At 34.3% G+C, this 14,490-nt stretch overlaps 1 protein-coding gene across 1 annotated transcript in view; it reads left to right on the forward strand.

Moving 5' to 3' along the window:
- Positions 1 to 8,410, forward strand: part of TRUB1 (TruB pseudouridine synthase family member 1) — a 38,506-nt gene extending 30,096 nt beyond the window's left edge. The window contains exons 5-8 of the mRNA XM_032423348.1: positions 2,555 to 2,627; positions 4,105 to 4,244; positions 6,296 to 6,352; positions 7,081 to 8,410. Of these exons, the coding sequence (XP_032279239.1) occupies positions 2,555 to 2,627; positions 4,105 to 4,244; positions 6,296 to 6,352; positions 7,081 to 7,340 (530 nt within the window). The 3' untranslated portion in view covers positions 7,341 to 8,410. The remainder of the gene's footprint in view (positions 1 to 2,554; positions 2,628 to 4,104; positions 4,245 to 6,295; positions 6,353 to 7,080) is intronic.
- The last annotated feature ends 6,080 nt before the right edge of the window (positions 8,411 to 14,490 follow it).

The following is a 14,490-nucleotide window of genomic DNA, read 5'->3' on the forward strand; positions in this document are numbered from 1 at the left end:
TTTCAGAGGTACAGGTCTGTGATTCAACAGTCTTACACAATTCACAGCGCTCACCATAGCACATACCCTCCCCAGTGTCTATCACCCAGCCACCCCATCCCTCCCACCCCCCACCACTCCAGCAACCCTCAGTTTGTTTCCTGGAATTAAGAATTCCTCATATCAGTGAGGTCATATGAGCAATGACATTTCTTTAGCAGTGGTCAGCTTGGTGGTAGCATTGGCTGTCTAGATTTGGAAGTTTTGCATCACTAAGGTGCCACCAGTAATTGTTTTAATGTTGCAGTAGAATGAAAATTTTTCATGAAAAATCTCATCATATCATGAGCTACATCTGTTTGAAAAACAGTATGAAGAGAATACCCATCTGAGATCTGTCTTTATGGACCGCTAGATGTTGGAGAAATTCTGAGTCCTGTAGATCTTCTCTGTTTGAGTCTAGTAGATTCTAGTCTTTTGTTTGTGTTTAACTTGAGGATCCAGGTTACACTGAGGTTAAGACTCTTGTGTTGATATTGAAACCTGAATACAGTATTCCATGCTGTCTTTTAATCTCTATTCAGGTATTACAATGATAATTCAAAGCACATTAGTTTTTTAAAATATTTTTTAATAAAACCAAATGTAGCATGTATGTATTAGAATAAAAAGTTAACTAAATTTCCTACAAAGTGAAAAAGAAGCACTATGGGGCATCTGGGTGGCTCAGTCCATTAAGCATCTGCCCTCAGGTCATGATGTCAGGGCACTCTGCTCAGCAGGGAGTCTGCCTCTCCATCTCCCTCTGATCCTCCTCCCAGCTTGTGCTGTCTGTCTCGAATAAATAAATAAAATCTTAAAAAAAAAAGCACTGTAATTTCTTTCCATTGACTGTGACCTAAACAAGTTAGAGAATATTACTGTAATTATTGAATATGAAATATATATAGTCATCTATAAATACCCAAATATTGAATTCCAGTGTGTTACAGTTTTCACTTGCTAAAATTATGGAACTATACATTAATATTATAGTAATAATATTTTAGAGTTAATAATATAGTTAATATAGTTAATAATAATCTGTTGGAAAGAGTATTAAACAAAAGCTGAAAACATGACTAACAGACACTGAAAGCTTTATGTCTTCATTCAAATTTTCTAAAATCGTTGTTTAAAAAATGCTTAGTAATCATGGTATCCTTGCTATGTATATTCCTTTTTTGCACTAGTTTATTTTTAAACTCAGACTCCTGGGAGTGTTTGTTTAAAAGAACAGAGAAATTCTAAGAGCAGTGAAGGGATGGAAGGAGAGAAGTAAATACAACTTTACTTGGGGACAGAATTGAATGTGAATGTGTCAGTTTTATGCCATACCACAGAACAGTTTTGTAATCTAGCAGGTGAAGTTTTTAATGTGGTTAATACTTAATAATCTTTAATACTGCATTAAGTTGTTCATAGTATTTGATGCCTGGAGAAACTTGAGCAACTTACGGATATTTTTCTTTTCTTTTCTTTTTTTTTTTTAGATGTTATTTTTAAGTAATCTCTATACCCAAGGTGGGGCTTGAACTCAACCCCAAGATCAAGAGTCACACACTCTACCAACTGAACTAGCCAGGCGCCCTCCCCTTTTAAGAATTTTTTTAATTAAATATTTTAATTGATTTATTTTTTAATTGAAGTATAGTTGACAGTCAATATTACATTAGTTTCAGGTGGATAACAGATATTCAGTGCTTACCATCTGTCATCATACAAAGTTACCACACAATATTACTGACTGTATTCTCCTATGCTGTACTTTTCATTCTCATAATTTATTTATTTTACAGCTGGAAGCTTGTACCTCTTAATCCCCCTCACCTATTTTGCCCATCACCTCTTATCATGGTGAGCACTAGGTAATGCATATTGTCAGATCACTATGTTATACACCTGAAACTAATAATAACATTGTATGCCAACTATACTTAAATTAAAAAAAAAAGAACTGGGACGCCTGAGTGGCTCAGGTCATGATCCCGGGGTCCTGGGATTGAGCCCCATATCAGGCTCCCTGCTCTGCGGAAAGCCTGCTTCTCCCTCTCCCACTCCCCTGCTTGTATTCCTGCTCTCGCTACCCCATCTCTGTCAAATAAATAAATAAAATCTTAAAAAAAAGTTTTAAAAAAAAGAACTTATATTTCTCTACTTACTTTCCAATCTCCTCATTTTTGAATACTGCAGTACTATTTCTATAGCTAATGCAACATTTTTCTCAGGTCTTTTAAAGGCTGTAGTAAGAACTAACTAAATGTATATAAGATGACTGGATCAGTTTTGGAGAAAATTTGGAGAAGAATTGAAGCAAAAGAAATTTAGTCTTAATATTACACAATATAAGACTTTCTCCCCCTTTTATCTCGTTAATGTGTATTTTATTCATCTCAGCAAGGTAGAATTTGGCATACAAATATGTTTTGTTAGAAAATTTTTTAATTGACTTTTTGGAACTTTCAATGCTGTGAAAACAGCACGTATACTTCTGTGGTTGTTTTAGTGTTACATTTTTTAAATTCATTTTTGGCAGATAAAATAACACAAGAAGATATTGAAGGCATTCTACAGAAATTTACTGGGAATATAATGCAGGTACCTCCCCTGTAAGTTCAATTATTGAATTTGAATAAATGTTTAATTTTTATTTTTCAGTGTTTAACATCACTTTAATGAGAAAAAACGGGGGCTTCCTTTTATGTATGTTGTGAAGCACATTTTAATCTGACATAACATGTGATCAAGTGAAGGTGAGCCAGACTGAGACAGGTTGCAGAGCTTCCAGCAGTCTCTGGGGTAGTGGAATGTGGTTTCCTCTGTCTCTGGATGTGGTCACAGCCTGACCTCTATGCTACTCCAGTGTGGATCGGTTTTTCTGATTCCCTCTGTTTACCTCAGAGCAGTTCGGGAGTGCAGAGATGTCAGTTGTCCCGGAATTGCTATGAAGGGACCAGTCCAGGCTAGTATTGGTGTCAGAGCTGTGATTCATAGTCCAGTTGGTACTTTTTTTCAGGGGTGGGGACCATTTTTTTAGGCCTAGAATCTTACGCTTCACAATTCTCTGCAACAAATGAAACAGATGAGAGTTATAAATTATTAAAAGTATAAGAATATTGAGTACCACTTAACCGTATTTTTTGTGCACATTACCATTTCAAGCAGATTGCTTTTTATTTAAAAAAATGGCTGAATCGTTACATGTCAGAAGTTACTGACAGTTCTTTTAGAGTTTAGTATTTATTTACTTATTTTAAGTAGGCTCCATGCCCAGCATGGAGCCCAATGTGGGGCTTGAACTCACGACCCTGAGATCAAGACCTGAGCAGAGATCAAGAGTCGGACACTTAACTGACTGAGCCAGCCAGGCATCCCTAGAATTTAGTATTTATGTTTTACTTTAAAATCTTGATTTTTTTTTTTTCCAGGAACACTGAAATATCTATAGGGAAATGTGTCTTCATAATTTTGCCTCAAATGAAAGTTTTAAAAAATTTTGCAGGATATGAATAAATGTTATTTTTTGATCATTATTGTTAAAATAAATTACACATTTGTATCCATTTATAAGAGCAGTTTTAGAAATTTTTTCTGTTGATTATTCCAAGGATTTTGTGGTCTAATAAAATTTTATCACACAAAGCTTAAGATCTGTTAAGTAGATTTGCATTTTAGAAATATTTTGTTAACTTTTATGTGAAAATGAATATTATTGTAATGGAAGTTGTTTCAAGGGAATATAGTGGAGACCACTGTGACCAGAGGCCTTGTGCCCTTAACCCAGAACCAGGACCAGTGAACACATGAATAGACCATCTCCAGAGGGAAGGTTAAAGTGTAAAATTGACAATATTGTTCACTGGGAAGCAGATTGAGCTTTAGCTTCAAAGGTATTTAGGAACTCCATCCCTGGTACCATCATGGAGTAGATTAGAAGAAAAAAGTAGTTCATGTTTTAGAAAGATTCAATTTAAGGGCTGCTGGTCCTCCTTTCTTTCCATGATGTAATCTGAAGTTATTGTGTCTCATTCTTTCTTAATCTTTTCTCTCTCCTTCACTCCCTCTCTCCCTCTCTTATCTTGCAAGCTATTCTGCATTAAAGAAAGATGGACAGAGACTTTCAACCTTGATGAAGAGAGGTGAAGTGGTAGAAGCAAAACCTGCCAGGCCCGTTACCGTATACAGTCTCTCCCTTCAAAAATTCCAGCCACCATTTTTCACATTAGGTAAGGTGGAAAAATTTGAAATCATTTGTAGTTACATGTACCTTTATTCCGCATTTGGCTACTTTTGGGTAGTTTAGTGGATCCCTAGTATATTGGAGATGTTTAAAATTTGAATTTAAGTAAGGTTAGGATTTATTAATACTTTTTTGATAACACATTTAATGAAAATACTGATAGCTACATGGAAGTTCGGAAATACTTTTCTAAATAGACTGAGTTTTTTATTTTTCATATTATCTTCTAAAGTTGGAAGTAACATACCTTTGATTTCTAATGGCAAAGAGTAGATAAGGGGTATATACTTTCAAAATTTATATTTTGTGTTTTATTATCTTAGGGATGCTTGTTTTCCCCCTTTTTGGCTAGTACCTGGTAGTTTACATTCAGTTTTAAAATTTAAATTAATTTGTCCTTTTAAAAGAAAGTATTTTTAGTCTTTGGACAAGAAATTCTAATAGCAGAGTGATTATTTCTCCCCTTTCTATGTTACCTGCAAGTTACTGCCAAAGATCCTGACAATATGGAAATAATGGGTAAGGCAAAAATGTATTCTTGGACATGCGGTAAATTTTAATTCAGGTTATCAGTTTGAATTTATCTATAAATCTATATTTGAAATAAATTTAAAAACTAAAAAGTTTGTTTTTATGGTTTGGAAATTTTATGATCTCCTAGTTGCAGAAAGTAGTAGCTGAAGTCATGAACATATATACGAGCTGTGAAGAATCAAAAACTGTAGTTCTTCTAAATTCCCAGGCTTCCTTAAACTGATCCTGCTCTTAATTTCACAGTGCCTACTAGATAGGATTCCCTTGAGAAATAATTTCCTAAAACTTTTTTTCCCCTAACTTCTGTTGCTTTGACATACTGTTTAATGTATATAAAGCTCCTATAGAATGTGGTTTTTGTACAGTTAAAAAGTGAAGTCACTTCTTTCCTTTAGTGTCCTGACTCTAAAATGTTTTGACAAATAATGAGAAAAACAAACTAAAAAGTGCTTCATTCCATGAAAATGCAGCAGCTGGGTTGGCACAGTTGATACTATCTATGAGAGGAAGAGAAACTTGAATTTGTCCGATTGCATTTAAGTTGTAAATACTTATTTTGTTCACTTGGAGGTTGTAACAGGCCGAAAGAGCTGTGTTTTCACCAAAGTCAAATATAGTGCAAGAATGTTAATATACCTGCTTTGATCCCAGTGCTCATTTTTTTATCTCAGCAGTGGCCCCCAGCCTTGAGCTGATGGGGAAAAAAAAAGAATTAAAATCCCCAAGTAGTGAGTTTTGGTTAATTCCCTCAACTTTTTTTTGTATGATAAGACTATAAACAGCAGGAATATAGTCCTTTTGTGTGGAAATTCAGGATATCTTGTGGATGAATAAAAATAATCCAGAGTCTTGCTCTTAACCAATAAACATGTAAGATACTGTGTTAAGATGTTTAGATATGCGTTCACTCTGGAACATTGTGTAATTTTAGTTATTTTATGATTTCTTTAGGAATATTTCCAAGAGAACATTTAAATAGACTGAGCTCTCCATGTAGTATATTTGCCCAAACATAATTACTGTCCCTGATAAGGGGTTTTTGTTTGATGTATTTTTTGAGTGTGTAAATCTGAAATCTCTTAAAAATCTACAGCTCCTGATAGCAAAGCTGAGATATCCAACTATTTAAAACCAATTAAGTGAACAAGGTGTACAAATCAGAAAATATTTTTTAAATGTACAACTCATAATAGCAAAGCTGAGATTTCTTAACTATTTAAAACCTATTAAATGAACAAGGCTGAAGTATTAATGTTGGTGTGACTTGCCAGTTAATTTAAAATGTGTTCATGAATTTCTGCTGTTTGCTTTCTCCACACTCTGACTTTTCAATCTCACAAACACATATGCTGTTGGATGAATAATTTATGTTTTAGCGCATAAATATTTTATCACTCGATTGTTTGCATAGTGCATTTTTACATTTGTTTAGGGGCATCATTTCTATGTAAAGTGGATTTCATAGGAGGTTAGCAATTTACCATGTCACTGTTAACATTCCAGATGTTGAATGTGGAGGAGGTTTTTATATAAGAAGCTTGGTCAGTGACATTGGCAAAGGTAAGCATAAAGATGAATTAGGAATTATCATTTAGAGAGTAATATTCTTTTTTGATGGGAAGAGGGAATTTTCTATTTTTCATATCTCTGACTGCTGGCCTTAGGGAACTGTACTCTTGCTGCCTTCAGCTTCAGAAGCATTGAAGGTTTATAGCATACAATTATCAGCATCAGCAGCTGCCGTGAAATGCTTATAACAGGAGAGAAAGAGGAGCAGGAAATGAAGATGGGAATAATCAATGTAAGAACCAACATTATTTCAGATATAAAATATTTTAACTCAAAGGGATAAGATAAAAAGATTTATCCTTCTAAAAGTTACTTTCATTGATATAAGTAAAAAAAATTTTTTTTTAAACTGGAAGCCACAGTCTTACAAACAGAAAGTTGTTGGCAGCTCTGGCACCGGACAGGTCAGATTACCTCATCTGCAGATGAGGGTAATAGTTACCTCACGGGCTTGCTTCATGGCTAAATAAGAAAAGTATGTGCCGGTTCCTCATAGACTTTAAAGCAGTTTATAAGGTGAGTTACTAAATATTATTTTGCTTCTTCATCATTTCTTAATCTCAAGGCTCTTGGTTCTTAGATTAGACTATTATAGTTTTACATTTGGGGTAGTTTGGAGAGGTTTGAATCAGGATCTTCTGTCATTTGAACATGATCATGACTATGAAATAATGAATCATTTGTGCTGTGGATTTTCTTTTCCCCTTTTGTTGCTATAGAACTCTCTTCCTGTGCCAATGTCCTAGAACTGACCCGAACCAAACAGGGACCATTTACGCTAGAAGAGCATGCCCTTCCTGAAGACAGATGGACGATTGATGACATTGCACAGTCTCTGGAACATTGCTCATCTCTTCTCCCAGCAGAGTTGGCACTTAAAAAATCCAAACCTGAGGAGTCTAATGAACAAGTTTTGAGCTGTGAATATATAACTCTAAGTGAGACAAAGGGAGAAGATGATGTAATTAAGACATCTTAAGATTGGTTTGGGATTGTCATCATTTCTTGGTTGACATTTGAATCCTGTGTACAGAATGACAAGCTACGTGCAAAAGACAAACAACTATTTCTTTTTTTTTTTCCGCATGATTTTTGTGTGTGTGTGTGTGAAGAAAAATGTCCATCATTTACAGTTTCTATGGTGTACAGTTTATCTGCTCTACATTATAAATAGCCTTGCAGTTAGTTGTTCAGTTCTTTGCCTTACTATGAAATGTTCTTTTAGGATGTTATTATGTTGTTAGATTGGATTCAGGAAAATCAAATCTTCTGATTTAGATCTTTCTTCAAAGTCTTTTCCTTGAAAAAGTTGAACACATTTTCTAATCAAAGAATAAAGAAACACGAGCTACATGTTTCTTTGGTGTCACAAATGTGAATGTAAATTAGTGTTGCTTTGACTTTATTTTGGCTTCCTAGTGGCTCTATTGTATTGAAATTCTTTATGTTCGAAAAGGCCATTATTTAACTCATGTTTTGAAGTTTACAATTATTAAGAACATTTATTTGATAAGGCTGTACAACTCTGGTGATAGGTATGTTTGTTTAGATCTCGGAAACTAATAAACTTTTATAATAAATATTTGTAAATAAATTACTGCTGCTACCACTAACAGAATGTAAATAGAAGACTGAATATTTAATTAGCTTCACCTCTACCATGAGGGCAAAGGGCAGCTCTGTGGCTTATATTTTGGCAGCTATGTGAACTTTTCCTGATGATTTCATCAACACAGTCAACCACCCTGTACCAAGTTATTAAATAGCATAATTTTTAAAAAGTAAGCTAAAGAATGTATCTTCAATTTAGAATTTCTTTTCTCTATTTTTTAGTATTTATACCTCTACAGGGCATTAATCCCCATGACATTGTTTTTTTTTTATTTGTTTTGATTTTGGTTTTTTTTAGTTTGCTGTTTCAAATTCTATTTATAGATGTTGAGATAGCTGCCCTACATTTCTAGTTAATCTCTTCTGCTCTAAATATTTTAAAAGTTATTCTCAAACGTTTTCTTTTTTCTTTTTCTTTTTAAAGATCACTTTCATTTATTTGAGAGGGAGAGAGAGAGCACAAGCACAAGACGGGGGAGGCAGAGGGAGAAGCAGACTCCCTGCTGAGCAGGGAGCCCGATGCAATGTGGGGCTCAATCCCAGGACCCCCGGACCACGACCTGATCCGAAGGTAGAAGCTCAACCAACTGAGCCACCCAGGCGCCCCTCAAACGTTTTCATTCAAATAGCTTACCGAAAGTTCCAGGTCCCTTTTTAACATAATTTTGAAAATGTAGTCACGTTACAAAATGGCAAATTTCATATATAATGAGTGCTTCATATTTTTGTTATGGGAAAGCAATATACTATGTGGCCAATCTTTAGAAATGTCCAAATCCTGCTTTATTGATTCAGATCAATATAGTTTCTAAAGGAAGAATAGTTGAAAATTTCATAAATAGGGGTTTCTAGGTTTTTATGGATTGCTTTTCTTTTAAAAGTAGTTGTCTCAACCTCTAACTCAAAAATTTAAACATGTAAACTAATGTGATTTGGTTTGTAGTTAGCCTAATATAAATTCAATATAAAAAGTTATATGCTTCAGTAGAGCATTTTTATCATATTGACAACATATTTATTTATTTATTTTTATTTATTTATTTTTTAAGTAGGCTCCATGCCCAGCATGGAGCCGAACGCGGGGCTTGAACTCACGACCCTGAGATCAAGACCTGAGCTGAGGTCGAGAGTCGGACACTTCACTGACTGAGCCGCCCAGGTACCCCTCGGCAACGTATTTTAAATGAAAATATTAAAACTAATTCTAAGTATGACACACGAAACTGTAAGGAAAAGAGTTTGCTATCTTGATACAGTAACATATCATACCAAACACATGAAGTTATAAGTTGAAAGTTTACAATTTTACTTACTCGTATCTCGGTTCGTATCAGCCGGAAGTGGCGGCTCTGTCTCTGTCTGTCTCCTGGACCCGCCCGGCTTCTAGTGTGTCTTCCTGCACTGCCCGATGAGATCCAAATGGAGGAAGACTCCGGGGCGTTTGTGCCCTCTTTCTCAGCTTAAAAATTGACATGTATAATTTGCTAATGGAGAAGAGTAGAGATTCTATCTTTTTTTATATTGAAAATACTGAAGGAAATTATGCCAAATGGAAAAATGACCCATAATCCTCACCATCCTGATTCAGTGACCTCAGAGCTTTAATTCTATGTTCCGGCTTTCCCGGTTTTTTGTTGACATGATTACAGTCTTGACACCTAGATTTTCTAAAAATTGACTGTTTTTTCATTTCATGATGTCAGACTTTATTTTGTATTTAGTTTTGGTAGTTATTTTAATCATATTATTTCATATTCAGTTTATTTAAGCCAATTCCTTACTGCTGAACACTTAAGTTATTTTCAGTTTTATTAGGATCAGTTCCTGGGGGTGGGATTATTAAATGGAATAATAAGAACAGTTTTATGGCTCTTAATATGTTTGCCTTATTACTTTCCCAAAGAGTTACAACATTTTACATTGGCACCATTTGAGTTCATTAAGTTTACAGCTTTGGGTGGGGGTTTTATATGTTGTTGCAATTTAGTAAGTATAAGAGTTCAAAATTGCTCTTATTTGCTTTTGTGTGACTTTTTCGTATACTTTGTTCATTTATAGAAATAAATGTCTTAATGGTTTCTTTATACATTTGTATGAGTTATTTATGTAGTAAGTATTTGGTAGAAGTATTTTCATGGCCTGTTGTGTTTTTAATTTTCATTTCATTTTTCATTTTTGCTACATTTGCTAATTAATTTTAGTAACTATTCCCCTTTTATAGTTGTCAGATTTATGAATATGAATAGTTAAAATTTTTTAACTTTAAAATATTCTTAACTGTCATAAATAGCTGAAACTGATCAGGATGCTCTGAAAGGTTCAAGACTCATCGATAAAACAAATTCGTTTTCTTCCAAGAGTCTAGTATTTAAGTACCAACTGTTTTGTTTTTTTCATTATGTAGTTCTAGGCCTAAAGTTTAATCATATGATAAAGTTGTTTTGCTTGTAAGAAAAAGAACTTCCTGAAAATGTGTCAACCTGGAACATACCAAATTACTTAATTTTTACCGTTTAGGTTTTTTTATTTCTGAAAAATATTTTTGTCTTAAAAGTCATCAAAAGTGGTCCTAGGATTATTTTACTTATGATTTTTGAATTCACGAGCATTAAAATAATACAGATTTTCTCTCTGCTAATTCAAAATTATAAAATTTGAATAAGGGCTAAACTCACATTTTCCTATACTGACTGGATCTTTTCTTCTTAAATACTTGAATTAATACAGGCTACTAATCCATCATCAGAAATGATTAATTTTGTAAAATAAAATAAAATAAAGAATGCTTTATATCAGGTCTTCAGTACATTTTATACTCCTGACCAGTTTGAAATTTGTATCAGACTTAAAATGGGCACTTAGAGGTTCATTTCGATAGTGAGTTTTATTTTAAAGGAAGAAAGTAATTTACCTTCTGTCATTATGTATATAATAGAGAAAATGTAATTCAAAAAGCACTCTAAAATGTTGAAAAATTTAAATAGAGGAATATAATAGAAAGTTTATGTATTGAAATCATTATGATGGCCTTGTAGTCAAATCTGTAGAACACTTGTCTTAAAACTATTTCTTTACATTATGTGCGGGCAGCCCTAGTCTGGCCTAATCATTAAGTATCATTTGTTAAACACTTACTATGTGGCGTTTGAATCAGGAATGCCTTCATATTTTCAATTTGAATTAAATTCTATGAACAGGAATATTTCAGATTGCTGTTGTAAATGGTGATACCAGCAGGAAAGTTGAAGTCAGAAATAACTATTTTCTTCTTATCTGTGACTCTTAAAGTATAATATGTTAAGATCATTTTTGTCTCTACTATTAATCAGCTTTTTGATCCAGGCAAATCACTTCAATCTTTTGGGGCCTCAGTTTTCTTATCTTTGAAACAAAGGGGCGGACTAGTCTAAGAACTTTCCCAGCTCTGAAATAGTAGGCTTCTGAGTCCAAAATAAATGTGTATTTATTCTGGTCAGAAATTTATACCTTGTAACCTGAATTTTCATGTTGTTCATCAAATTCTCATCCTTCGTCTTTTTGAATATTGCATCTCTTCCATCCAGTTGTTGTATTAGATTACGTCTTATCTTCTCATTTTGTTTTATGTGTCTAATTACTCTTTCATATTTTCTCTCTATCCCTCTGTGCTGTAGCTTGGGGATTTCCTTGACTCTTTTCCAGATAATGAATTCCTTCTGCTATTTTAGTTTACTGTTTACCTATATATTCATTTTAATGATTATTCTGTTTTTAGAAAAGTTCTAGAATATCACCTTTTTTTCAAAATCCCTCTTGTGTGTTGTCTTGTTCTTTCATCAGATTTTAGTTTAAATATACATATATATTTAAATATAGTTTCAATATGCATTTTTTTACTTTTACTGGTAATATCTATACAGAAAAGTGCATATACCATAAATGTATAGCCTGATGAATTTTCACAAAGCAAAAACATATGTAACCAGCAACCAAATCAAGAAACAGGACGTTACTAGTCCACCAAAAGCCCTCCAAAGTTCTCTTCCAGTCACTAGCCACGGACCTTCACCCTGCCACCAAGGGTAATCACTTCTAACATAGATTATTAATTTGCTTTCATGCTTTATATAAGTAGAAGTGTGCAATATATACTCTTTGATGTCTGACTTCTTTTGCTCAAAACTACATTTATGAGATTCTGCCACCTTGTAGCCTATGGTTGTAAGTTACTCATTCTCATTATTGTTTAGTATCCCATTGTGTGAATATACCACCCTTTATTGATTCTACTGAATGATGGACACTTGATTAGCTTTCAGCTTTGGGTTTTCTTTTTCTTTTTTTAGTATTACATTATATTTCACTCATTCTATCTCATTTTTGGCTTGTTCTAACTCTTTTAAAAATGTCTTAGTGTTTGCTGTAGGATTTATGATATACATCTTCAATTTATCGCAAATTACCTTCATTGTATCACCTCATGTATTATGTAGAAACTTTATAATAGTATATTTCCATTTCCTATCTCCTATCTTTTGTGCTTTTTTCATATAACTTACTTTAACATATGATATAAACCCTATAATATATTGGGCTTTTGTTGTTGTTCTTTGTTTTTACTTTATTACTTTAAACCATGGTTCAGCAAATTTTTCTGTAAAAAATGCAATTGTAAATATTTTAGAGTTGGCAGGTACATGGTTTCTCTTGCAGCTACTCACTTTTGCCACTGTAACATGAAAGCAACCATAGACAGTACATATAAGTGAATGGATGTGGTTATGTTCCAATAAAATACATTTACCCTCATGCTGTAGCTTGCTGACCTCTGCTTTAGACTGACGGTTATCTTTAAGAGATTAAAAATTGTAACCAAAAAAAAATCTTTCATATTTCTCTATATCCTAGTGTTCTTCATTTTTCTTATATAAAACCAAATATTTACTGCTATCATACTTCTTCCTCCTGAGTAACTTCCTTTAGTATCTCTTCTATTTTTTTATTTATTTATTTTATTTTATTTTATTTTTTTTTAAAGATTTTTATTTATTTGACAGAGAGAGACACAGCGAGAGAGGGAACACAAGCAGGGGGAGTGGGAGAGGGAGAAGCAGGCTTCCCGCGGAGCAGGGAGCCTGATGCGGGGCTCGATCCCAGGACCCTGGGATCATGACCCGAGCCGAAGGCAGATGCTTAACAACTGAGCCACCCAGGCGCCCCTCTCTTCTATTTTTTTAAAGACTTTATTTATTTATTGAGAGAGAGAGAGAGCACGTGAACAGAGGGAGGGGCCAAGGGAGAGGGAGAAAGAATCCCAAGCAGATTCCCCACTGAGTGTGGAGCCCAATGCAGGACTCAATCTCAAGACCCTGAGATCATGACCCTAGCTGAAATCAAGAGTCAGACACTTAAAAGACTGAGCCACCCAGACGCCCCTAATATCTCTTTTAGCACAGGTCTGACAGCAATGAATTCTCTCGGCTTTTGTCTGAAAAATGTTTATTTCACCTGCATTTTTGAAAGCTATTTTTGCTGGATATATAAATCTGGGTTGGTTAACCATTTTTTTTCATTCAGCACTTCAATGATGTCATTTAATTATCTTCTGACTTGTGTAGTTTCTCTGGCTGACTACAAGGTTTTATTTTTTGGTGTTTAGCAGTTTGACTGATGTGTCTAGGTGTGTTTTTCTGTGTATTTACCTTTTGGGCCTCTGAATTTCTTGCATTTTCAGTTTGTTTTCTTTCATCAGTTTTTTTTTTTTTTTTAAAGATTTTATTTATTTATTTGACACAGAGAGAGAGAGAGAGAGAGAGCATAAGCGGGGGAGTAGCAGGCAGGCAGAGGGAGAGGGAGAAGCAGGCTCTCCACTGAGCAGGGAGCCCGATGCGGGGCTCGATCCCAGGACCCCAGGATCATGACCTGAGCCGAAGGCAGCCGCTTAACCGACTGAGCCACTCAGGCACCCTTCTTTCATCAGTTTTGGAAAATTCTCAGCCATTATCTTTTCCCCAAATATTTATTCTACTCCATGCTCTCTTTTTTTCTCCTGGGACTCAAATTATTATATTCAACCATTTGGTATTGGCACACAGGTATTGGATGCTCTGCTCTTTCTTTAAATTTATATTTCAGTTTGGGTAATTCCTAATGACCTATTTTTAAGTTCACAGATTGTTTCCTCAGTCCAGTGTGCTGATAGACCTGTTAAAGAAATTCTTCATCACTGGTATGTTTTTAATTCTAGCATTTCGATTTAATTCTTTTTTTCTGGTTTTTATCTGTCTACTGAAATTCCCTATCTGTTCATGTATGTTGTCTACCTTTCCACTAGGTCCATTAACATATTAAAGTTATTTTAAAATCTTTGATAGTTCTAACATCTGGGCCATATCTAGTTCTGTTGAGTGCTTTGTCACATAGTCTTTCCTCACTTGTGTATGTGTGTTTCATATTTCTTGATTGAATGCCAAATATTGTGCATAAAACAGACTGAGCTACATAGTATTTATATCCGGAAATGGGCACACATCTGCTCT

Source organism: Phoca vitulina, unplaced genomic scaffold (genome assembly GCF_004348235.1).
Source record: "Phoca vitulina isolate PV1807 unplaced genomic scaffold, GSC_HSeal_1.0 scaffold28, whole genome shotgun sequence".
In the NCBI taxonomy this organism is placed as follows: domain Eukaryota; kingdom Metazoa; phylum Chordata; class Mammalia; order Carnivora; family Phocidae; genus Phoca; species Phoca vitulina.